A 25,534-nucleotide genomic window follows, 5' to 3' on the forward strand; every position below is an offset into this window, starting at 1 on the left:
ATACATTGGATATAACGATTTCTTTATTTTCTTAGATAGTTATTCTTTCCGAAAATCATTTCATAAATATTGGATTTTTACATTGAATTTCATTCTGCTTGTGGAGAAACGTTTAACACGTTAAACGCCAAGCTTATTTTGCTTGGCTTTCCGTTCACGCCGCATTTTGCCGTCAAGTGGAGACAGCCGTAAATAATGTGTGAAAGTGTGCACTATAAACGAAAAATAAGAGAATGAAAAGACTTAAACGGAAAGCCTAAGGCCGGTCCGTTTAACGTGTTAATAAATATTCATTTTTAAAAAGGACAAACATTTAGGTATAATATTGTCTTCAAATATACGATCATATATAAGTGAACACTCAATGTTTCTAGTTACATTTAATTATGAAAGTTTTTTGCACATTTCTTTCAACACTCTTTATCTTTATGTTATCAAGATCATCGATGCAATACTACATTTAAACAAATATATTCATACAAACAAAAGAAACTGAATAGACTTTTACCTCACTTATAGTTCATTATAACAAATAGTACCTTAAGTAACTATAATTTATATTTTTTAATACAAAAATAATATGTTGCTTGAAACTCAGGAGAAAATAAAAAATGATCTCTTTTAAATATTGAGTTCAAGAGACAACATGGAAACATATTTTATAACAAACATCTTTTGTAATATCCCTTTCCACTGAATGTGTATATCTTATTATAACATCGATGATCTTGAACAAATGTGCAAATAATCTGAACACTGAAATCATTCTTTGTAATATAAACGACTCGTGTGATAGAACTAAGTTAATTGTACATTTCATTTGATAGAATCGTTGTGAGTATCATAATAACAGTATTGTCTCCAAAGATGGTAACAATTCAGATTATTCAGTTTACAAAAGGGTGCACAACAAAATTGTGGATTATTATTGCCACAATAGTAAATTATAAACTACTCCCCCTTCTTGACATAAATACCGGGTTCGATACATGGCTACGACCGGTCCCGAAATTTGATAACATTGTCTGTTACGTTAAAGCAACGGACAGATCAAAAAGTTATTCACATAGCATGTAAGGACTTATATTAAGAATTCTGTCACACAAAACGTGGACGTACAAGCCCTTTCCTTAAAAGCGTGAGAGAAGAAGATAGTTCGATTTTATTATGTACTTTTTTTAACTACCTTTCAGAAACGTGAGTTCATTTAATCGTTTTCCAATGACTTTGATTGACTTTGCGGTGTGGATTTTTGTATTCATTTTACTTACTTTATTTAGTATTATTCTGTACAGACAAAAAGCATAATTTTCATGTTTCATAAATAACTTCAATTGCTATACAGTTAATAGGACCATACAATATTCATTCAGAATGTATCTTATTTTTATTATTTGTTATAATAAAAAAATACTAAGCAAAAAAAATATATTGTTTCAAACAAAGCTACCAATGGAATAAGAAATAAGTTTTTATTTTTCTATTTTTAATGTGTTTTCAGGATCACCTGTTTTACAAAGAGCGAATTAACAATAATGCTTGTTTTTCCTTAATTTTTTTCACTTATTAGGGCAACTACAAAAGTAGTGCGAATAACGCTCTTCATCTTTCGAGACAATATTATACATCGTAGTATCGAGCAACATGATCATTATTTGTGAAATTACTATACATGCATACACACATTCATCACGCACTCTTTAATTCTGAAAAAATTAAGCGTATTGATTTCTTAACATAATTACAAAATCATTCTATTTACAATTATTCAACAAATTTAGTTCATATAGACAAATGTTTTGTTTATACAGATAAACTTACTCAAATATAAATTCACTGCTTTTCGTAAGAAAATTCATATCACCAATAGAACAATTGTACAAGTCTTCCTTATGATCATTTGTTATAAAATGTAATGAATATGAGGATACCAAAATTTAGTAATTATGTCCAGTTTGTTAAAAAAGCATTTTCATACAACATTATTTCTTAAACAAAATTTCATCAAGCTTGTACAAATGTAATACTGTTTTTCATACAAAGTTATATACCACACAAAAAATTTGCACATCATGATCCCCGGCACTTTAAGGAATAGTTAAAATGCAACAATATTACAATTATATCATTATTTGTACTCTTCCAGGAACTTAAGATGGAACTGTTTCAAACTTTCTAACATTGTCTTTATCTTATCTTTCTGGGGTAAAATTGTTGTTCTAAAGTGATAAGTTCCAGGAGTTTGTCCAAAACCTGAGCCAGGTATTACGCATATCCCAGTGGTTTCTAGCAGTTTGAAAGCATAAAAAACATCAGGTTGCTGACCTTCCGCTTTAGCTGCCTTTATGGCCTTTTTTGGCAGATCAATTCGTGGAAATACATACATAGCACCCATAGCTGGATTTGCCTATAATATAAAAAGAAACATTAATTACAAGCCACAAAATTGAAAGATACTAACTTTTTAATATTAAGAAATTATAAACTAAATTTTTGCAGAATTTTTATATCCTCAAATGTAATGAAGATTTATCTATTTAATGAAAAATTAATCAAAACTAATTTGCATTAATACGCACCTTGTAACCTGGAATACTATTCAATGTATTAACCACCAAATTTGACCTCTCAGCTAATGAACGTAACGTATCTTGTTTCTCTTTTTGGAATAATTCATAGGATGGCTCATTAGGTTTCGGTGGATTTACCACAACATCCATTACTACTTGACCAAGTACAGTTGGACACAACATTGCTGAGATTGATTTTAATAAGATCGCCATTACTTTAGGATCCATGTTGACGATCTCCGCGTATCCGCCACGGATTCCACACTCACCCATATAACCTGAGTAATGTAATAATAGAGTAGAAAAAAGAAATTATAGTACTCCTTACAATTAATTATTATAAACTATATAGAAATATACCTTTAGACACAGACATGAAAGATGCTAATTCCATTTTACAGTATGGTTCACCCATCTCTGTCATAACCTTTTTGAATGAGTGAAAGGCACTGTCTTTATCATAGACATTATCTTGGTAAACCTCATCAGCCAATAAGAACAAATGATTGTCATGCGCAAATCGAATGATGTCCTCAATATTACTGCGTGTGAGAACTTGGCCAGTTGGATTACCAGGATTTATCACTACCAAAATACGAGGATTGCATGTTTTCTTTGATTCCTTTAAAGCTCTCTCTAATTCACAAATATCCAGTGCCCATTTATTGTCTTCATTTAAGTAATAACCAACTTGTGCCAAGCCAAACTCTGCTATCGTAGCGGAATAAAGAGGATATTGTGGAATAGGAATCATCACACCTGATGGCTTTCCATCTAATTTCTCATTGAACAACTTCAGAACTGACTGTAACACAGCATAATTGCAGATTATATATAATGTACTTTTGTTAATATGAATTAAAAAAAATTAAATTCATCTAGTGTGAAATCTTCAATGTTGAATTTTGTATGTAATTAACATTTGATATTAAAAAAACAATTATTCTGTAACCTTACTTAATTGAAATCTCTGGATTGAATAGGCCACAGAATTTAACAGATTTTTATAAACAAAAATTAAAGCCAACAATTAATATGTTAAAAAATACATTCAGTCACGTCAAAATTTATACATAAGTAGAAATTCTAACTTATTGTAAGTTAAAACTTATCTATAACGTTATATGAGAACTACAGAATATATTTTCATCTTATTCTATGGGTGGCTTATTTTAATTAACTTGCGCAATTTTTTCTTGAACTGTTTTTAAATTCCTCTGTTTCAAGAGAGACGTCTATAATGGACAAAATCTTGTCTACATGAAAGTGCCTCCGAAATTTCAAGATGACCTATGTTATGTTTAAATATATATATATTTCGTTCAATTAGACATGTAGATAATGCCAAAATGAAGTCATTGACCTACTGGGTGTTCAGCAATAGTTAGAAAATTTACATTTAGCATATAAAATTTACATACCAAAATGAGACGAAGATCAAGAATAACAAAATTTCGTTCGAGACTTTGTCCTCGAGATATAAATTATTAAAGAAACGCCTAAAATGTGTCAACCACGGGGACTTCTACTGTATTACCTTAGTAAGGATCAACTTATTTTATAATCGAACCGATAACATTCAGTGTCACAGGTTAAGCGAATTATTCTACTTACAATCAAATAGAGGTACGACACGTTATTACACCACTCACTAACTTAGCTATACGCGCAGGCAACAGAATAATCTCTACAGTATATATAACAGTATATATTCTGCATTTATGAACAAAAGTAGTGATAAATCATTATATTTACGATTGAATCGACAATTAACTCTAGGTTGAAAAATTCTCTGAATGCGTAGCTTAAGAAAGAATTCAAATGATCATAAATAACTTTAAAAAATCAAAATATTAAAGACCAATAAAATCACTTTAGAATGAATTGTATGTCTCGCAAAATCAAAATATATATACGTTTCTCTAAATTAAACAAAGATCATTGTGAAATCTCAGTGGTAGGATCGGAATTCAGGTTTTGTGAGGCCCGGTGGATAGATACTGTACTAAAGAATTCCCTACTTTTTCAGAGTATTTTATAAAGGAAAACTATTTTCAAGTTTTGGGCTAAAGTAACTTCAAAACTTCATAGTAGATTTAACTTTTGAAGAATACCATTAATAAATCGAAAATAATTGTTTTCTTAAGTATTTAAAACATTTGTTTAGTATATCAAAAAATGAGATCCCTTAAATGGTGAGGCCCGAGGCTATAGCCCCCCCCCCCCCCCCCCCCCCCGCCTTTACTACCCCCAATTTAAACCTATTTCGTAGCACCTCTCTTTAAATAAAGTTGATATTTTTCAGAGGAGATATTTCCTCCAATAAGAAATAGCTAAATACAAGAATTCAAGAATTAAATACATCAGTTAATTAAAATGAAACGTACTTTATACGTACAAAACGGGATTCGTAACAGATAATTCTACATATCAAAATAAAACAAAAGTTAAGAATTACGAAATTAGTACTAAACCATTGAATTACAATTTATTACAACTGTTTAAAAAGGTTCGCAAACTCTTTGAGGCTCTGTTACTCCTGTTCGCATCGTTCAAAAAACTATACGACAATAAAAAGAATTTTATCTTGGGCTAACATATTTGCAACCTTGCTGTAAAGTGTCCTCCATACAGATTGATAAGTCTAAATAACGATACCACTTCATCACTGACTCTTAGTGTCTCTTGACTTGCATAACAGACATCAACGCTACATAGGATGAATTATTGAACCTCAAGTTGTTTTCCGTAAAACGTTTAAATACTTATTAACACTTCTGCGACGGTCAAACTGATCGTCACTGCGTTGTCGCTGTACGGGTATGCAAGCCACGAATACGCAGTATACTACAAAATTCGTTCTAAAGCATTTTTGTGGAATTGATTAGAATTTGTTTTAATTCTTCAAATTCCTGTTCATAAAAAATTTTGCGAGTGGCTACTATAGTTGCCATTTGTACATGGAAACGGTTTCGCGTGCGATCACTATAGGGACATTAGTAGCTATTCGGTGCGAAAGGGTTAAAAAATGAAGGATGAACTGTACTTTGTTATTTTTGATTTTCATGCTATTCTAAGATGTAAAATCACTCTTTGAATTTGTTTCTATTTGTTACTGAGTGCATTACAGGATATACTCGGGTTTCTTTTTACACGGCAGAACCATATCGTGTAAAAATTGATTTGCAAATTGTAAAGAAGCAAATTGCAACTGGTAAATCAATTTTTACACGATTCTCTTCATACAATTTATACAATATAGATTTATCGTATAAAAAGAGACACAGGTGTACTGAATTCAGTTTAGCAACTAAAGATGAAAAAAAGAGAATACTAAATGCTAATGAAACTATTTATAAAGAAATATAAAACAAATAATTTACACACTTTGATTCCATCCGATGCGCCGTTGCAAAGAATGATATTATGGTAGTCAGAAGGGATACCACAATCACGTTTCTCTATGTATTCAGCTACGTGTTTGCGGATAATTTCAATCCCAGCTGATTCTGAATACGACCCAACGCTGCCTCCTTTGCACCCACAAAGAATCGTTTTCGCTCGTTCCTTAGCATCCTCCGGAAAAGAGGGGTCATCAAGGAGTTGTGGCGATACTGATAAAGTCAGTACTTGTCTGAGAAATGTAATTGGCTGCTGACCCATAGCGTGTGCATCTCCTACATTAGCTTTTATCACCTCTTTGAATGGCTTTTTAGCCCCCTATAAGAATGATAATTGAATTAGTGCAAAAAAACTAATAAATTACAATACCTACAACTGTAACAAACTATAAAAATTAAATTATTTGCAACTAATATTGACTGCATATGCATCGTTACAAATGAATGAACATTTATATAGAGGTTTATTTACTAGAACTTTATTTACACGATAAGTAGCAATTACTTGTGCTTTTGAATAATTATTTTTAGTTTATGTATGGAATATACATAGTACATCGAGCACATAAATAATTTAATTATCGAAAGATTTTCTACTCATAAAATCTGAGTTCGAATTATTGTGTAACAATTTTAGAAATGTCAATATTATTTGGAAATGTAGTGGGCGGCTGTTCCAATAACGACTATAAACTGTGATTCGCAATCCATATAACATTAACAATCATAGTTGGCACTATTCCCTTTCATGACTCTGAGTCATTCCATGATACCTCAAGTTGCACTCTCAAGATCAGCGTAACTCGTTGAAACTCACGTAGCGAAAATAATTCAAATGCACTAGCGTATAAAATTATTTCCTGTATGCGAATGTTAGTGAGTGACGTAATCAGGAAATTATAAATACATATCAATCAATGTTTTCATAGTTAAGATAAACTTTCTGTTTAAGATTTACTTTTTGAGGATTTTTTTATTAAAATTCCTCTATTTAAAATATTTGTCTTTCTGATACTATATACAAGGTGTTTCAGTTTTTTCTGATATAACTTTGCCAGCACATTCTACATGCAAAATATAAAAAAAATTTTATATAAACATAGGTTTTTAAATAGGTTTAAAATACGGAATAACAATAAATTGCTTTCTTGATGGATTCGCATTATAATTCCATTTCAAAACATGTAGTATCAGTACGGTTAACTGGCCGTTATTCACAATGATGGGTAGAGGTCGAGAAGGACCAATTCCTTGTATGAAAAAAAAAGTTTACTCTAAGGATTCGTAACGTATTCGTTGCAATTAAGGAAAATGAAGAATTTAAAAATGTGCCAAAATATTTCTTTTAGATGCCAGTTCTGTATTTGTAATAACACACAATATTTTGTATTTCTATTACAACTTCTTAATGAAGCATTTAACAACTACAGCCTATCTTTATATAACATTTTTTTCTTCCATTTTGCTTGTAGAATTTGCTTGTAGAAAAGTTATGGTGGAAAAATCAGGGACACCCTGTATGTATAAAAATAATATGTGCTGAGAAACAGCTTAACAAATGTATATATAGTTTTTTCATATTTCTATACTTGCATATGTATCTACTGTTTAGTATAATTACATTTGATGTTATTTATGATTTGACAAACACTAGATATCTCTTGACTCCTATACTGATTAAATTATTGGACTACTTAATTGTCAATAAAATCTTTTCTAAATTCACAAAAATAATTTTTCTTTAAGTCATGTGCTTCAGCTTTTATGCACACTATGTGTAACAATATATTAATAAAGTTAGCTTATAACAAGAAATACAAATTTCTCTTTGCAACGAGCTTTGACATTTTTTGAGTATTTTTCAACTGAATAATACAATTAATGCCATTTAGATAACGCTCTAATAAAGTACATTACAAGGTTTCATAATATGTTTATATTTCTCGCGATGGCTCATAGAGTCAAATTACACGTATACAACTCTCATTACTTTGCTCGTCCGTTTCAAATGTCATCACATGACTACAGTGAATAATTGTTAATTCAGTGAAATAAATGCCACTGACATGTATTGCTATAAATAATTAAAAAATAATCATGTGTAAAATTGAAACTGCAAAATTTAAATAATCGTCTATTATACCATATTTTTTGTATATTTATGGAGTATAATTACGGGTTCATGGAGATATAATAGTTTAATTCTTTGAAATATGTACAAAAAAAATTACTGTAGAAGGATACGTACAATTTATCATAGAAAATTGCAATAGTTTTGTACTATTTCAAAAGTTGAGAGACATTTACACATCAATAGACACACCGATTAAAATCCTATTTTTAAACGTCTAAACACTTTGAAGTGCAATCTTCGCGACAGGTGGTTTCAAAGTCACCGTTAATCAAAAGCGATCGACATGTATCTAAAAAATAACACTATTGACATTATATTAGATAAAAATGAACGTTGCAAAAAAATGTTAACTTTTTATGACGGGAAAAATACATTCAAAATATACTTTTTTCGGGTATTTTTTCTAAAAAAACAAGCTCGATGTCGTTAATTTTTAAGTATTTGATATATTTATAGTGTACTCTATTTCTATTCAAAAATATTTATGTAAATATATTTCTGGTCTTTAAATAGATGTTGCAATATATTATTTTTCTTATTATACATATTGATAATGAATTATAATACTTTTATTCGGTATGAGTTACCCTATTCGACAATTATCAAAGAAATTGGCACGTCGTTGATAAGAACACTTCTTACAACATAAGTGGTAATGATAAATGTAACAATAGGTTATAGACATAAATACGTTTCGAATATTACATTCAAATTATTAATAAAATTTAACTGCAAATAAAGAATGAATGAAAGAACTGCAAATTATACATAGAAAAATTTACATATGCACAAACTAAAATAAAAGGATCTATATCAAAATATATGTATAAATTTAATTTGCTCCTTCTAATACTGCGTAACGCTTTTATCATAAGTTATCTATCAGGCGTTAACTCTCGAGATAACACGACGTTTATGAAACACACTTCATGTAGGTATATCGATCCAGAATACAAAATTCATTATTATCAATTACAGAATTGCCAACTTCCTTCTATAGTACGTATTCTTGTAATAGAAGTTTATGGAAACATAACCTGATCCGACTTATTATTTTTTTATTGAATCCCTCTCCTAACATATGGAACATTTATTTCTTCTTTTCATCCTGTTTTATTTCGTTCACAGCATTTGCGTCAACTGCTCTACACAGAAACTAGTACGAATCAATTACTTTATGACACTAGTCAATCTAACATGTACAAAGCTCATTTAAAACCTCATCTTTCCGTACAAGCCCTTCAAACTGACAAACGTCAGTGTTACACATGCTATGTAGATATTCAAGTTCGTTATATGTATATGTATCAGTCATGAAAGAGTGCATTGACTTTGGACGATACATTAGTTTCGATCGCTCAGGCAGCCGTTTCCTGCTCCGAGTTCCAAACATAAGCAACGAAACTAGTGAACTCTGTCTTACCTTTTGCAACTCCTTCTCGATCTCGAGGGCGCGAATGAGCAAGGGCCCACGCACAGCATATTCCATTTTCCGAAGGTTAGTGAAAACGGTGTCCTCGGTGAGGACCTTGCCGGCGGGTGTAACGCACGCCATGCCGCGATGGAGTATTCTGTTGGTAGCCGGCCGCTGGACTGCCGCATCCACGGTCGTCAAACGTGCGGGAAGTCTACCTCCTGACGTCCCTGACCCCGCGGAAACAGTCAGTTGTTCCCACGTCCTAGGCCGACTGCTCGCGATAACGGTGTTCCACCAGCGTGCCTGCGGCATCGTTCCACACGATCCTCTCTGCCTCCGATTCAATCAGTTGCCTCGACGGGATCCGGTAATTCGCTCGGGAAAGTGGGGAGTTTACGCATGCGCTTTGCACTGAATGAACTTTCTTGCGGCAGAGACACGTAATAGTGACGGAAAGACGATATATCTGTGGAGACGTCCTGTCGACATGTGTGTACATATATATACGTATATTTACATATGTATTACATAATAAAATTTCTTAAAGCATATTTTCCTTCATCCACAGTTTAGTTTTGAGTTTGTTAGAAACACATGTACTTGCACACGTCTGTGAGTTTTAAGGTCTGCTAGTGAAACTTACAAGTGTAAACGGGTGAATATCCGTTAATAGAATTTCAAATGCTAAAATTCTTGACGTTATTATGCACACGCGTGAGATGAAAACGCGATACTGTATAGCTCCCCAATCAGACACTCTATATATATCACCTCTGTCCAGCGGTGGAGCTCCTAGTCCCTAACTCGCTTGCTTCCCCTTCCTATTTCTTTCATCCACTAATACATACGTCGTACGTACTGTTTGGGTTTTTTTTGGCAGAGTCACTAACCTAACATGGCAGACTTGTAGAGTCGCCTGGTTTCCCTGACGATGAGAATGCAAGTGAGAGAACTTCGAAGGGCTGATGGCTCTCACTTAGATAGCGCTGCTCTACATATGCATACACGTAGGTAATGATTGAAAGCGAGAATTTCCATGCACGTGACTGTTATAATCAACTTTAAAAAATAATAAGTGAAATAATTGTTTAAAAATGTAAACATACGGAGTGCGATTACGAATTACGATTGTTAAATTAGAATTTGCATTATTAATATAGCGGCAGATCCTGAGAGTAGGGGCAGATTATCACCATCCTCAAGAGTAATAACATCTAAAAATATTATGTAATATTTCGAATAATTTGTTAGATATATACTTAGTGTGTACATAATTAATATAAATTTAGGTTATAGTAGCAGATAGAAATTTCAACTCCTTTACGTACTATTTTCTTTCGTAACATTATCACCTTCATTGCCGATATGGAGCGACAAAATATTCCAAATTATTAATCACACAGCTCTCGTTAATTTAACATAGGTCTATCACGCGACGGCGCGCGACCGGCTTCTTGACGAAAAGTCTCATCGCACGTTAACGTGCGATCAGCAGCGAACGTATTGTAAAAAGTACACAAATCAACATTGTCAAAAAACGTCAGAGGGTTAAAATATAAATTATAAGCAAATTGCAAATTGCGTAAAAGAAGATTTAAGAGTGTAAATGTATTTTACACCTCCCCTCGCCCTCTTCCGGATCCGCCCTTGCATTATACAAGATGATAGACAACAGATGTTGGAAATTTTAAGACATGATTCTATGTGTCAAAATAAGACAAAAATCAAGCGTGGCAAAATTGCTTTTCGATCCTCGTTTCAGAGTTATTAGTCGCTGAGGAAACGCCTAGAACTCGCGTGACATGTATCTCACTTGGGACTTATTCTACTGCTGATGATCACTAGACGTGTCAGACACATCGAAGTCAGTAAAATAATCCCGAAATCAGACACAGTTCGCGCGTATTTTAGGCGTTTTTTCAACAATTAATAATTTGGAAACGGAGTCTAAAACACAATTTCATTATTTTTTACTTTCCGCTTATTTTAGCATGTACAATCAGTCTGATACGTGGTACAATTTTTTAGACCTGTCGCCGAACATCCTGTATAATAAGGATACAATTTTTATTTACAAATTGAATGAGCAGAACATCTAATGTCATATTTCAATTAATATATACATACATCTGAAGTTAAGAATAGTGAAAATTATATATTGAATAATGGATAAGCTTCTATGCGAGTATATTTTAAATAAATTGGAATTACAAATATGTAAATTGAGAATTTCATATAAGTAGTAAATTAGAAATATACATACACTGATTTAATTATATAAATCTATATGAATAAGAATAATGTGTTATGATTTCAGAAAGTTTTAAAAACAGTTATAAGTTTTAGTTATTAATTTTGATGTGTATATTCATTTGTTAAATTATACGTTTAAGTAATATATTTGTAACAATTAAATGAGTCAAATTTGATCGCCTATATCGCCTATCCTTGAATATTATCATTACAAAAAAAATACTAATGGAACATAAAAAGATATTCCAAAATAAGATTGATAAAGTACTTTCGAAGAATCCTACTTTATTGACTGAATTCGTCAGTAATGAGAATATCTTCTAATAAGGGGAGGATCAGAACTGCCAAATGGGGCAGAGGGCCTTGAAGACCATATTCATTTCAAAAAATGAAGTTTAAAGTTTGTCAAAGTGGATTATTAGTCTTTACTTTGCTCGTACAATCACTTAACCGAAATTGTGTGGTGTAAGTAGTGATATAGATACGCAGCAGCTTACTACTTGTTTAGCAATTTAGCAGCGGTTTAAATTCAACTTCAGTAATACATGCTTTTTAATTTTCATTTAATTCACTAACCAATTTGTTAACCAGATATATAATTAATAAATAAAAATAAGGTTTTACAATAGTAGATACATTGTATCTACACATAGTATACTGTATCTATATATGTATAGCATACAATATAAATATTATTTAAGAGAATATTTTATACGCATATCTTTATTAATCGCGGTTAATTTATATGTACTTAATTGTTGAATAAGGGACAATAATAGTACGAGATAATAGTCCAACCTGGTTCTCACTTTGTAAGTTGCTTTGGTACATACATACGTACGTATAGATACTTGCATACATTTATTAACAAAACTTCAACTTAATTTTTTAATCCTGTTACGTTCCGATCAAGTTTTAACAAATTTTTCATCAAAATATGGAGCGACGTGATTCAACAAAGCATTGCATTGTGGAGTTTTCCTAGTTGAACACTTGCGCAATAGATTTATCGAACGTACAGGATGTATATATCAAATTGTAAACCTCTTCTTCTTTGAAATGATGGTTGCCGAGGTGGTCCATAGCCTAAACTCTCGTCGTAGTATGCGATAAAATCGTTTACGAATTCCTCTGGCGACTACGTGGCGCGATAGCGCGTACCGCCGTGAGAACCTTCTTGAGCGAATGGAAAATTTGCGTCATTAAATTATTGTAACGTATCAATCAGTTCAGTCCGTTAAATTATAGTACTTTCGTGTGAATGATCGAACCAATACAATTCGGAATTGTTACAAATGCTATTATAAATACAACGAAAATGTATAGAGGGACTCTCTCAACAATGCGATGTTGATAGTGCCTCTCTTTCGTAGATTATTCAGTATGCGTAATAAAATTGCGAACCATCAAGGTTTATTGCAACAAAAATTAAGTATAAAATTATAATCAGGTGTATGAGAGTGAACGAAGTGGTATATGTGCATTGAGCTAAAACCGAACATATATGTATGTGTAATGAACATATGAATGAGCACTGTGTGGGAGTCTGGGAGCCCGGGAGGGAGATGGACGCATAGTAGCGCACACTTCTTTCTCTTGGATCTGATTTGACTTGACCAATCACGGATCGTCGAGTGCCGAAAATCTTACTGTCATTAGCTAATGAGAAAGAACAATACGGTTACGCCTTAATCGGAGCGGTCCGACTCTGGACGCTTGCGGACGCGCGAAGCTGCGAAACTCTTTGACGAATAATCGCGAGGTGCGTGTCGATGGGTCCGTGAGTTGTGTTAAGCTAGAGTTTGTACGATAGTGCAAAAGACTTTGGCTCACGTAAAGCCTAGTTTATAGTTTCCGCAAACTCATTCATTATTATATACATATATTTTTTCTTTTAAAATTCAATTTTTCTTTTATTTCAAGTAAGTATTTTTATTCTTATTTTTATCAACGTGTGCATATGTGTGGCTGCCTTCTGTCCCTGGAACAGGATAGTCTATAAAGGGTTATAGAAAGAAAGAGGAAGTTGCAATTATACAAAAATCCGATTAATTTCTATAGGCAGGGTGAGTCTTTCAATCATTATCATCTTCCAATCATCTTCCGATATGGGTTTTATTTTATTGTTCGATAATAATCAATGGCAATAGTAATCTTCAGTAGTTATTATTAACTTTGGATTACCTGACTGAAGATTCTGTTTTGTTGCTTCATACTGTATAAAGAAAATATCATTGGATTTTGAGCTCCTTATAATACATATACATATATTCACAATCACTTGCAATTAAGTTTCTTTACTTCTCTATAACGAGCCTCGAATTCCAATAGACAGTAAGACAAGCGCGAGAATTTCAATAAAGGTCCAGTTCCGGATTAAAGCGTCAACGAACTCACATATAAAATAATTATGTTACGTCGCCCGCCGTAACAATCCTTACCAATTACGAATTCAGTAACAGTAATACAATCTATTAATTCTATGACGATTTCGCTATAATTAAAATCACATTTTAAAAAAATTAACAAATTTTCGGGACTACTAGAAGATTGTCGAATTTGGATGGGCGCGGCGCCAAGGTTGGACCACCAGTGTATCTTGTAATGTATAAACAATTTGCATCATATGACAATTAATATGTGTTGCTTGTTAATCACTATCACACAGCACCACGTGATGTTTAAGTAAACAAACGCAGTCTGTTTTAACATCTAGAAATTTAACATTTTAGCATCCGACTGTAAGCTCTCTACTTTTTCTAAAGTAAGTAGCATGCCATCCAATTATGTATATTGTACGTTCAGTATGTACAGTATGTCTTGGAAGTCCCGTGTAGATTCCTATATTTTTGATTGTATATTCTTGTAGAGGTTATGGAAGCGTTTTCAAAACACTGCTTACACGTGTAGTTTGCATAAGTCATTGTTGAGTTATTAACTTTCAAAGTTGGCGTACTGCCGGCATTAACATTATCCGATGTATACCATGTAGAGGTTACGTGTGTACGTATAAGTATCATGTGCAAAATACATGTGTAGATAGTGTTTTGAAAACGTTTCGATATCAGCTATAAGAATATGCAATAAAAAATATAGGGTTTTATTAAAAAATTTAAATGTGACCTTCACTAGGCTCTCCAAGGTCATCGCAAGGTCAAATTGTTATCATCATAGTATATCCCCTTTGATGCTTTACAACTTTTGTCTGAAACCTTTTTTCTCATTTTTAATATTTACGGAAATAACCATCTGTATACATTTAAACCGGACATATTGTATACGATAGAAAGTACATCTATTAAGCTACAATTTACTGTATTCATTTTTAAATTTTTACCCAAAATTATTAGACCAAAAGTAATTGCTTACATTGAACCAGTTCAATATAATTCAATATTTTAAAGGGCAAAGAAAGGATGTTGACTGGTTTTGTATCTTATGTAAACAAATCTAGGAAGAAAATATATTAAAATGTACAAAATGTTACTTGGATTCATATACTGTGTATAGGAGTAGATACGAAATTAAAAAAACATTTTCGTTAATTGTTGAGTTTTACTATGAGATTTTACAAAGTAAGTATTCTGACATCTACGTAATATATTTTGTGAACTTATTGTTAAGAAAACTTAATCATTTTTACATTTTAATTCAGTGGTCCAACTTAGGAAACCAAAAATCCATCCTAGGAAACTGATTACTTTGACTGAACTGACGTTACAATGATAAAAAACTACTTGTTGAACGTTGAATATTATATTTTGGAAAAAATCAATTACATTATTTTGAAAACATAGATAGTAACGTAGTAAAGATCATTTAGATTTTTGTCAGAAGTTCTGTTCCATATTTCTCGTACTTCAGTGGAATGGACTTATTTCTTTCAGAAATATGATGCATTACATTCACTCTCGCCAATATTATCTCATGAAAATTCTAATACTGTAACAATCTAAAGGAACAATCTCCCGCTGCATTTCAAGGAGATGCAGTTGCGGATTTAACGCAACATCAATTTATTTAAATTTTGCAATGAAAAGCTGTTGCAATTCCTTATGAATACCGACTAATCGACCTCGAGCGAAAATCTAATACATAGATATTTGCCATCACTTGCATCAGGTTTTGAAATTCAGAATCTAAACTTGATGATTCTAAGTGATCTATGTTTTGTTTATATGTATATATGTATTTAGTGACTCCATTAATATTCGGAAACTCGTGTAATTTGCATTTATAAATTTGATATTTTAAATAACTGCAGCAAACAAGAATAATATATTGCACCACCTTACAGCACAATGTAGAGATATCCAAGAGAAAAAAATACCATTAACTTATTATACGTTATTGTTTTAATATTAGATAAAAAATTGAAAGGTGCAGATGCTGATATTACGTGAGTATTCAGATACTTTACGAATTCAAATCTCAAAAGTAAAATAATGATTTCGTTTGTAAAGACAGGACTACCGTATGAAATAAACAAGACTGAATTCACTAAGAAATCAACAATAAACATTAAAAAAGAACTAAAAAATCATCTGACAGAAGAGTAACAATCAGATTTGATTAATTACAAAAAATGATTTCTAATATATTAAATGTGGTACTCAGCCAAATTCTAAACCTTTTAAAAATATCATTATTGTATTTTATTGGCTTTTTGAAAGGCGTCCAAGTATTTATATAACATTAAATTTCGTTCTTCTTCAACTTTATTTTTAAATTTAAATGATCGTACGTAAAAAAATTAGTAATTGTTTTTAATTTTTATTATATATTACACTATAATGTGTCGTAATACATTTTTGTTACTTATTTTAGGTATATCCAAAATATAGAGCTAGAAGATAAAATTAAACTTATTGTTACTCTAATATGCAAATATTAGTAGATTTCACTCCTACGTATGTATACAGGGTGATCCCACGTACCTGTAACAAACCGTATCTTTTTTTTTTATTAAAGTTAAAAGAAAATGTCACAAGAAAAAACTGAATAATTTCAAGAGAAGCACAAGCTGATATAATTAGTTTTTCTCTAGGTGGACCCGTAAAGGTCATATGAAGGTCACAATCGTTTCTAACGGAAACCTAACTTCTTTCTTGTACGTGTGGAACACACACATCCTCTTGTTATCCTATGTAAAAAAAAAAGAAAAAGTATTAAGGTAACATGGCCGGAAAATGAAAACTTCACTAGATATTTTGAAAAACGTATCTCCACGTATATACGCTTGTATTTACACAGCATTTCACATAAACACTTCTTACACCATTGTATAACTTAATTAAGTGACCACAACAATTAAAAAACATTGTATAAAAGGTTTAAAATATGATGGAAAAACGTTTGAACACATCCTTAATAAAGATAACTTTTCAAACATTAAATTAATTTTTCAAAATTTCTCGTAAAGTATTCATTTATTGAGTAAAAAAATTTTATGCGTAAAATGCGAATATTTTATCCCCACCACTAAGATAATTAACTTTGGAACCAGTGAAGCGATTAATGCAACGGCAATGGCGGCACAAAAGTTCGACCGCTGAACAGTGTAAATAGAGTTCCGGAGCGAATATCCGTGTGAGACAATAGTAATGCAAGAGCAAATATTTTTTATTTTTGGTTCTTTTTTTAACATATTCTTGATATTTTTTTGATTAAAATGATGTCAAATATGATATAATCCGAATTATATTTACTTATAAAATCATAACTTATTATCTTTCACTATTGCTGTGAATAAATTAGAAATACAGAAGTTATTAATAAAGTTTAAAATAATATTACATCTGGAACGTAACGTAGAATTCGTGTCTTCTACTCGGTGAATGTAAATGTAAACAGGAAAATAATTTGCTCACCAACAATCGTGTCGTGAGTGTAAAATGCGACACAAACAGAGAGCTTAATCTTATATATGAGCTTAATATGTATAGACCTCTGTTCTTGAAATATCTGTAGCGACGCTTTCGATGTGCATAGAGACAATTTTGGGTTAGTTGCAACGTCGAGTTGGCCCTCAAGCTCCTGAGCAGACTATGCAACAAAGCGTTGCTGACCCCCAGTTTTTCTCTGTGTTGTGTCACACTCCCCCGCAGAAAATTTATGTCCCAATATGTACACACTGGGTAAAGAAACTTTTGGCAAAACGCTAACAATAATAAGTGCTCTTGTGGAACAACGTGTCGAGTCATTCTTGTACGAGCATTGTTTCTGTGAAAGCTATAGACCTTTCTGAATAAAAACTATTATATGTATATGTGTGTACATAAACGCATTATTCTCCACGTATATTACCTCACATCTGGTCATGGAATGGGGAAGGCATGCGTGAAAAGTATTATATCGTGTTTAGTATCATTTTAATGAGAAAAATGTCACGAATATAATAAAAAAAATTGTGAAAGAAGGACCACAAGTAAAAAAATGTTTGCTCATACATTAGTATTATCTCACCGATACACGACCTTTAATCTTCGTCTAACCATCTCCTTTCTCAGTTCCTTTCTTTCGTCGACTATATGTCTCTTTCTACGTTTGGCAAACTATAAAGAATGCAGTACCTATACGATAAATGTGACTCTTCGAACCCAGGAATTTCACATTTATTGAGAGAGTACTGTAGTACTTTTTTATAGAGAATAACGAGAGGTTTCGATATATGCACGAAAAAAGGTAGAGTGGTAAAGACTAATTCTACCACCTTGTGCTTCCTTCGAAACCATTCATTTATTTCCTTCGACATTTTTATTGTGACCTCAACCAAAAAAAAGATGTGACTTATTACAGTTATATGAATCACCCTGTATATATATTTAGGGGAGACTGGGGTAAGTTGATACGGAAGATAGGTTGGTATACTGAAATGATCAAGACATTGAATACATGCATCTTGATTAAGAAGATACGTTTAGTTTAAACTTATTAGTCGACTGTTCCCTGTGATGGAAACTACGTGTTTGTGGATTCTATCGGTTGCTATTCAATCGTTTTCATTTTTGTGGGACGAAAATAAATATTCGAGTTGCGTAACTGTTGCATAATTGTATTGATGAATTAGAATTAATAATTTATAAAGCTTATGCTGCAGTAAACGAAAGCTCAATAATATTGAAGCAAAATACGGAAATATACAAAAATAATAAGATGACCTTGTCGAGGTATATTAAGAAAAAAAATTAAGATCCTGATGCAAAAATATTCATTGTAATTCGAATTTAGAAAGCAAATAAGTTTTTTATTGTTTACTATATTAGTTAATTTCAAGTAAAAGTGTTTCATTTATGTACACGTATAACTAAATCACTAAATTACGTTATAATAAACAATTAAATTTTTGGTAAATATATAGATTAGGGGAACCACCTCCGATTTCAATGACTTTGGAATATGTTGTCAAGGTCATTATTCTGAACAACTTTTCCCTATACATATACTCGGCGGTCTCTTTTAGTTTTCGAGATATTCGCAAAAATGTTTTCAATATTAAAAAGTGTGATCAGAGTTGGTCTGGGTTAGGATCATTAGCCAGGGCTTGGGGAGGGGCAGCAGCTGACACGTTTCCGTATATTTTCCCTATACATACATAGGGAGATCTCTTTTAGTTTTCGAGATATTCGCAAAGAAAGTTTTCAATATTGAAAAGAGTGATCGAAATAGGTCTGGGTTAGATTCGTTAGCAAGAGCTTCTGTTTACCTTCCTCGCTGAAACCTATATTGTTGATATTTCTTATGATGTCAAAAGAACTCGAGGAAAGACGGTTCATTATTATCAGTTTCGAACAAATCGTTGTAACGTAACGTCGTGCATTAATTATTGTAGAAATCGATAAAGCCAAATTTGGACGTCGAAAATATAATCGTGGATGACTTATTATGGGAGAATGGATTTTCGGTGGTACATACCGTGACACAAAAAAGATATTTGTAGTACCAATTCTGTCCCGTAGAGCAGAAGTATTACTGCGTCTTATTTTAAAAAAAATTGCTCCTGAAACAATAATCCATAGTGATTGTTGAAAAGCATATGAACAAATTGATAAAAATATATATCAACATTTTGTAGTGAATCATTCAAAAAATGTCGTTGATCCAATCACAGGTGTCCATACCCAGAGTATTGAAAGAATATGGAGAGATATTCGTGGCAATATTCCTAGGTATGGTCGTAGAGAATATCATTTCAACCACTATCTGGCAGAATTTGTATTTGAAAGAACATTCGATTTTGACGAACGACTGAATGCTTTTTTTCAAGTAATGGCAGATACGTATAAACTAACTGAAAATATAAAGGAATAAACAAGCAGGAACATGTCTATTATTTTGGGGAGGGGCTGCCGCCCAGACCAACTCCGATCACACATTTTAATATTGAAAACATTTTTGCGAATATCCCGAAAACTAAAACAGACCGCCGGGTATATGTATAGGGAAAAGTTGTTCAGAATGATGACGTTGACAACATATTCCAAGGTCATTGAAATCGGAGGTGGCTCCCCTAATGTATATAATTACCTCAAAAAGACCAGAATTAATCATTAGAATTGGAAAAGACCAAAGAAAGCGGATATATTTTTTTCAAATTTGTTGACACCTGATCCTGTTCAAATTCGTAAAATAAAAATATTGTTATCTTTTTTGTATTGAATAAATCTTTTACGAAATACGAAAGAAATTTATTTAGATATGTACATTCTCCAAGATTAATAGAAAAAAAAAAACTGGACTTTGTATCTTTAATAGTTTCAGAGTTATACATTCAAACGTGAAAGCAGTTGTCGAAAAAATCGACAAAAACTGTAAACTTTGGGGCCTTGTATTTGTTAAATAATTTCGAAATTATCAAAATAATGACTTAATCCCCCTCCTCTTAATTACAGATGGATTACAATATATTTCAATATCATCAAAATCCTTGATATCGAGATACAAAAGTGATAGAGTTGGCATAAAATGACCTGTATGCGTATACTATACATTATGCATTATATAATACGTATACGTATGTTGTACATTATACATATATGTAATATAAGTGAATAACCAAACCGAAATTTCTAATTATTTTCTAGTTATAAATATTCGAATATTCGACAAACAGTCCGTGAGTGCTAGTGATCGGTGAAATTATGTTTCTGTGTACAGTTATTAAGAGTTTCACAAAAACGAAATTAACTGATATGCATTCGTGTTGTCGTTGCACGTGATACTTTCGAAATATTCATACAAACTTCCTGTAGTTCTCTTCTAAATTTCTAGTGTGTGTGAATTGAAAGTAAACACATTAATCCTTTCTGTTCCAAAATCTCATAGAGAATGTTTTGATTCGCCTTATGAATTGTTGTGAGTAGGCAGGTTTATTGTTATTCAATGTTACCCTTCGATTTTCTATAAAGTACATCGTAGAATCATCTAGCCGAGATAAGTATCGTTGAATTTTACTGCATCTCTATCAGATAAGCTCTATCAGATAATCAGATTATCAAATGTTGTTTCAATGGCAATGATCACCACTGCGATTCGATCAGCTGTCGTTTGCCGCGCGCCCAATGTGATCGATAACGTAAGACAGTTTGCCTGATTATAGGCGCATTTTACCAAACCTGCAATTGCTTATAAATAATTAACGAGCCCTAAACGGCATATCATCATTCTTGTTTTTCGTCTTATTTTTACCTCCAGCATCGCGTCTTAAAATTTCTTCCACCTGTAGCCAAAAGCCTTGTATATGTTTAATGTAATTTTATTATAATAATAAAAAAGTCGTTTATATTTCATTGGGTCTATTCGGGATATGCCCGTTTTAAATCATACGATTAAGGAACGAAATATTTAATTGACAATTGAGCTGACATATATGTCTTTCTAGTATTGATTCGCAATCATATCATACGGTTCTGAACAAGATCAAGATTTCTTCGTTTCTGGAATTGCCAGACGTTTGACTGTTCACGAATTTACATGTATGTATATTGAAGTATATGTACGTATTCAGAGTATTCACGTATACATACACGTGTAATATAGATACACGGGTATATCCGTATACCGAAACTTATACTGATTGACGTGTTCGGATTCATTTATTACACGCGTACACACGTGATTAAATATACATAAAACAAGGACATCTGGTTGTAATTTACAATGTTAAAATTTGCTTAAAAACCATTGATACGTCATAGGTAAATATAAAAATACTAAAAATTTAAGGACTTTAAGTTCATATTTTAAATTAGGGGGACATAAATTATTCTTTTATAAAAATATCTAAAAAAAACGGCAAATTTATTATCATGCATTATATTTTAGTTGTATTTGGTTAGAGGACAAGAAGTTAAAAGTGTTTTATGACACGTATACAGTATGTAGTCACGCGACTAAAAAAAAATGAAATTACGGCAACAGAGAGTTAAGATTGGAACAACAAATTATGAAAATATAAGTACAGAAAGTAAAATAAATATACTTATTCAATAAAAAAGAGAGCTTTAACAAACGTCACCAAAAATAAGATGGTGCTTCATCTGATGTTCTGTTTAAAGTATTTCCTATTTTTCCTAATAGAATATGCAGATTATAAATAGTGTTCAAAGCCAGCGATTTAATTATTACAACAAGCTTCTATAAGTAGAAAAAGGAAAATGCTTCTGTGCGGAAAGATCTAAAATTATTAATAACTAAATTTTGGAAATGAGTTAGACTTCTCGAAATTGAACATTTTAGTCGAAATTTAAAATTTCGTATAATGTAATATGTACATGCATACATGGCTGCCGTATGACTTTGACTAAACTTTCTCTGCGATGAAATATTTTTAACTGTCTCGACTACATATTTATGAAGATTTTAACGAAGATGGACTTCGATATATTTTTCAATTAGTAATCAAGTGATAAACAACCAATTGTTTTTTTACACAGAAAGTAGGTTCCCAAAAAACTGTGTAAAACAATTGTAAAACCTATACATGAAAAAATAGAATATTAATTCCATAGTGCAAACTCAATACAAATGAGTTATTTTCGAATAAATCATACAAAAATCTTTAATTAAATTGTTATTTAAAGTTATAAAGGCAAATGATAAATTACTGATAAAATAGTTATTTTCTTACTCATATCGAATAAGCGGTGCTGTTTAAACACAAACTGAAGTTATGAATGGCACATTATCAAGAATTATATCATGATTTCAACTGTAGTTATTAAATGAAAGTATGCAAATTTGTTGATTTTACAAATCAACAAAATCAACAAAAAAATCAACAAAATTTTATATATATACATACATATATATATATATATATATATATATATATATATATATATATATATATATATTATGCACACCAAATTTTAAAAAACAGAACAATGGTTTTTCGAATTTTTCTATTAAACCTAATTCAAGATTACTTAATTTTAATTTTGAGGCCGAAACTAATCGACTTGCTTACATAGACATGTTATTGAAGATAAAATTAAGATTTTTTGATAAAATAGGAAAAAACTTGTGTAGTCATTTTTACAACTCAGTGCCCAGAATATATATCTATAATAAAACTGAAGTTAAAACTACTTTGAAAAATATGGAAGTTCTTAACAGGGCATCATTTCGATCGTGTAGAAAGAAAATTACATTTTTTTCTAAATCTTATGAAACCAGAATCATGTAAACAAATCCATGTAAAAGGAGAATTGAATGTAAATAAAAAAATAGGAAAAGATTGTGAAATCTTAATTTGATATCTATTTGTATATTGTTCAAATTCTTTAACCTTAAAGTTTTCTAAAGTTTCTTGATTCTAGAGAAGTTTCTTTCCCCCTTAATGTTTGTAAAAATACGCCGTCGAAAAAGCTAGGCCTAAAGTCTAAGGAATATTAAAGTCTAGGGCTAGAAATGTAGGTAAGCTTACCTTAAACTTTGTATGACGAAGCCTCGAAGCCGTAAAACGCTCCGTAGTCGATGCGTCTAGAAACAAGTTACAATTCTCGCAAGCAAACCAGGATTTCGAGCTTCATCTAATTGTTGATGGATCGGCACAAACGATTTCGACGGTAAGAACACGTAACGCGTTTAAGTTTCATGCTTCGTCGCGGTGGTGCCGGTAGATTAAGCGGAGAAAGAGGACCTCTAGAAAGCTTTCGTCGCGCATTCTTCGCCGTTAACGTTGCACCGTTCTCTCACCTTGAAACCTCATTCGCCAAGCCGGAACGACCGAATGCGTTTTATCAGTTTCACGGAGGAACCCCGGCCGTTAGCTTCCACGAATTTGTCAGGAGACACTACTCGTGGTCTCTGCGTGTGCTCGCTGCGGAACGGAGTGTGCGCAAGATGCGGCACCCAACTCGACGCAACCAGAAGCTCTTCCTCCAGCATAAATCGGATCATCGCGTCTCGGTGTCTGTTGGCGGGTCGCGATAGGGTCACGATACGACAGAATCGTGATCTCTTTATTATGAACCTTCTCCTCCCCGTACCGTCTTCACTCTCTTCTTCCTTTCCTTTGAAATCATGCACGTTATTGGATAAAGATGAAAAGACACTTCAGAATCGTTTTTATACACCCAAATAAATCTAATTTTTAAGTAAATAAAGTATAGATTTGTAATACACGTTATTCGTGATGTACACAGGTTGTTCGTTTTGATTAGACTACATAAAGAAGGAATATGTGTGCCTATACTTGTTAGCAAAATACATAATTGAATCTTTGAATTTCTGATAAAAGAGTATATACGTATATTACACTTGAGACGTTGCGGGTAGTAAGGTTGAACTTAACAATTTCAAGAATGCTTTTTATTTTATTCGGCCTTATAAAAAATAAATAAAAGGTGTTTTTCTCTAAGTTCGGATTTGTGAGTTTGCCCGTATTACTCATAACACCTCATGTTAATACACATGTACGAGAAGAAACTCCGAAAGTGAATTCTCCCTTTAAACTTTTATTTGAGTACCGTTATTTTGATAAGATTGAAATTCTATATTAAAGTCTATACTAAAATATAGAAAATGTCACCGCATTCTGAAAAATAATAAAACTGTTTTACGTATGCATCGTACAATTGAGGCGTTGTGGGTAGTAAGAGCGAATTCAACAATTTCAGAAATACTTTTTATTTTATTCAACCTTAAAGGAAATTAATAAAAAACGTTTTCCTCGAAACTCGAGTTTGTTAAGTTCGCTCTTACTACCCGCAATGTTTCAACTATGTTTAACATTACGCAAATGAAGACTGTGTCTGTTGTTTAATGAAGCAATAATTGTTTTCAAAACTTAAATAGCTTGTTATATAAACTAACAAATATTTAACACTATAAAACCATTTTCAATCATTCATATTAGATACGTACATCATCTATTACTTTTATTTTTTTTTCCAGTGACTTCTGTTCTATTATATGTCATGAGTTTGTACGTTCATTTATAAATTAAAGAAGTACACCTAACACTTGCTAACAGTACCATCTATGATACAATCATTACTATGTTTTATAATTTCCGTACATGTTATAACAAACTGCATTGTTCTTGTAAAATTTTCCGAACGTAAAATCATGTTAACGTGTTAACTATGTACATTTTTTATAAGATGAAAAAAATGCACGATTAGTATGTTAATGAAGAAGTGAAATTTTTTTTCAGTGTTAAGTTATTTGAAACTTGCTCGGTTGGTTTAAATTTATAGAGACTTCTTATGTTTTATGGAAACTTCTACACACAAATGAATGTATGTATAAATAA

The 25,534-nt window shown here is 31.9% G+C and overlaps 1 protein-coding gene and 1 long non-coding RNA gene across 3 annotated transcripts; one reads left to right on the top strand and one right to left on the bottom strand.

Moving 5' to 3' along the window:
- Window position 1: 1 nt before the first annotated feature.
- Window positions 2–23,998, bottom strand: LOC143186220 (alanine aminotransferase 1). 2 transcript variants are annotated; one of them, XM_076389749.1, is made up of 6 exons: window positions 23,702–23,998; window positions 9,529–10,001; window positions 5,958–6,290; window positions 2,931–3,375; window positions 2,580–2,848; window positions 2–2,407 (listed from the first exon to the last, which is right to left on the bottom strand). In XM_076389749.1, the coding sequence occupies exons 2-6, from the start codon at window positions 9,832–9,834 to the stop codon at window positions 2,129–2,131; spliced, it is 1,632 nt and encodes a 543-aa protein (XP_076245864.1). In that variant the 5' UTR covers window positions 9,835–10,001; window positions 23,702–23,998; the 3' UTR covers window positions 2–2,128. The 2 variants fall into 2 exon arrangements, with proteins under 2 accessions (XP_076245864.1, XP_076245865.1); XM_076389750.1 differs by lacking the exon at window positions 23,702–23,998 and adding an exon at window positions 10,166–10,261.
- On the top strand, window positions 10,403–10,831 carry LOC143186223 (uncharacterized). Its single transcript, XR_013003026.1, has 2 exons — window positions 10,403–10,529; window positions 10,683–10,831. It is a non-coding gene; the product is annotated as an uncharacterized LOC143186223 (long non-coding RNA).
- Window positions 23,999–25,534: the final 1,536 nt, after the last annotated feature.

Source organism: Calliopsis andreniformis, chromosome 12, assembly GCF_051401765.1.
Source record: "Calliopsis andreniformis isolate RMS-2024a chromosome 12, iyCalAndr_principal, whole genome shotgun sequence".
Lineage (NCBI taxonomy): Eukaryota > Metazoa > Arthropoda > Insecta > Hymenoptera > Andrenidae > Calliopsis > Calliopsis andreniformis.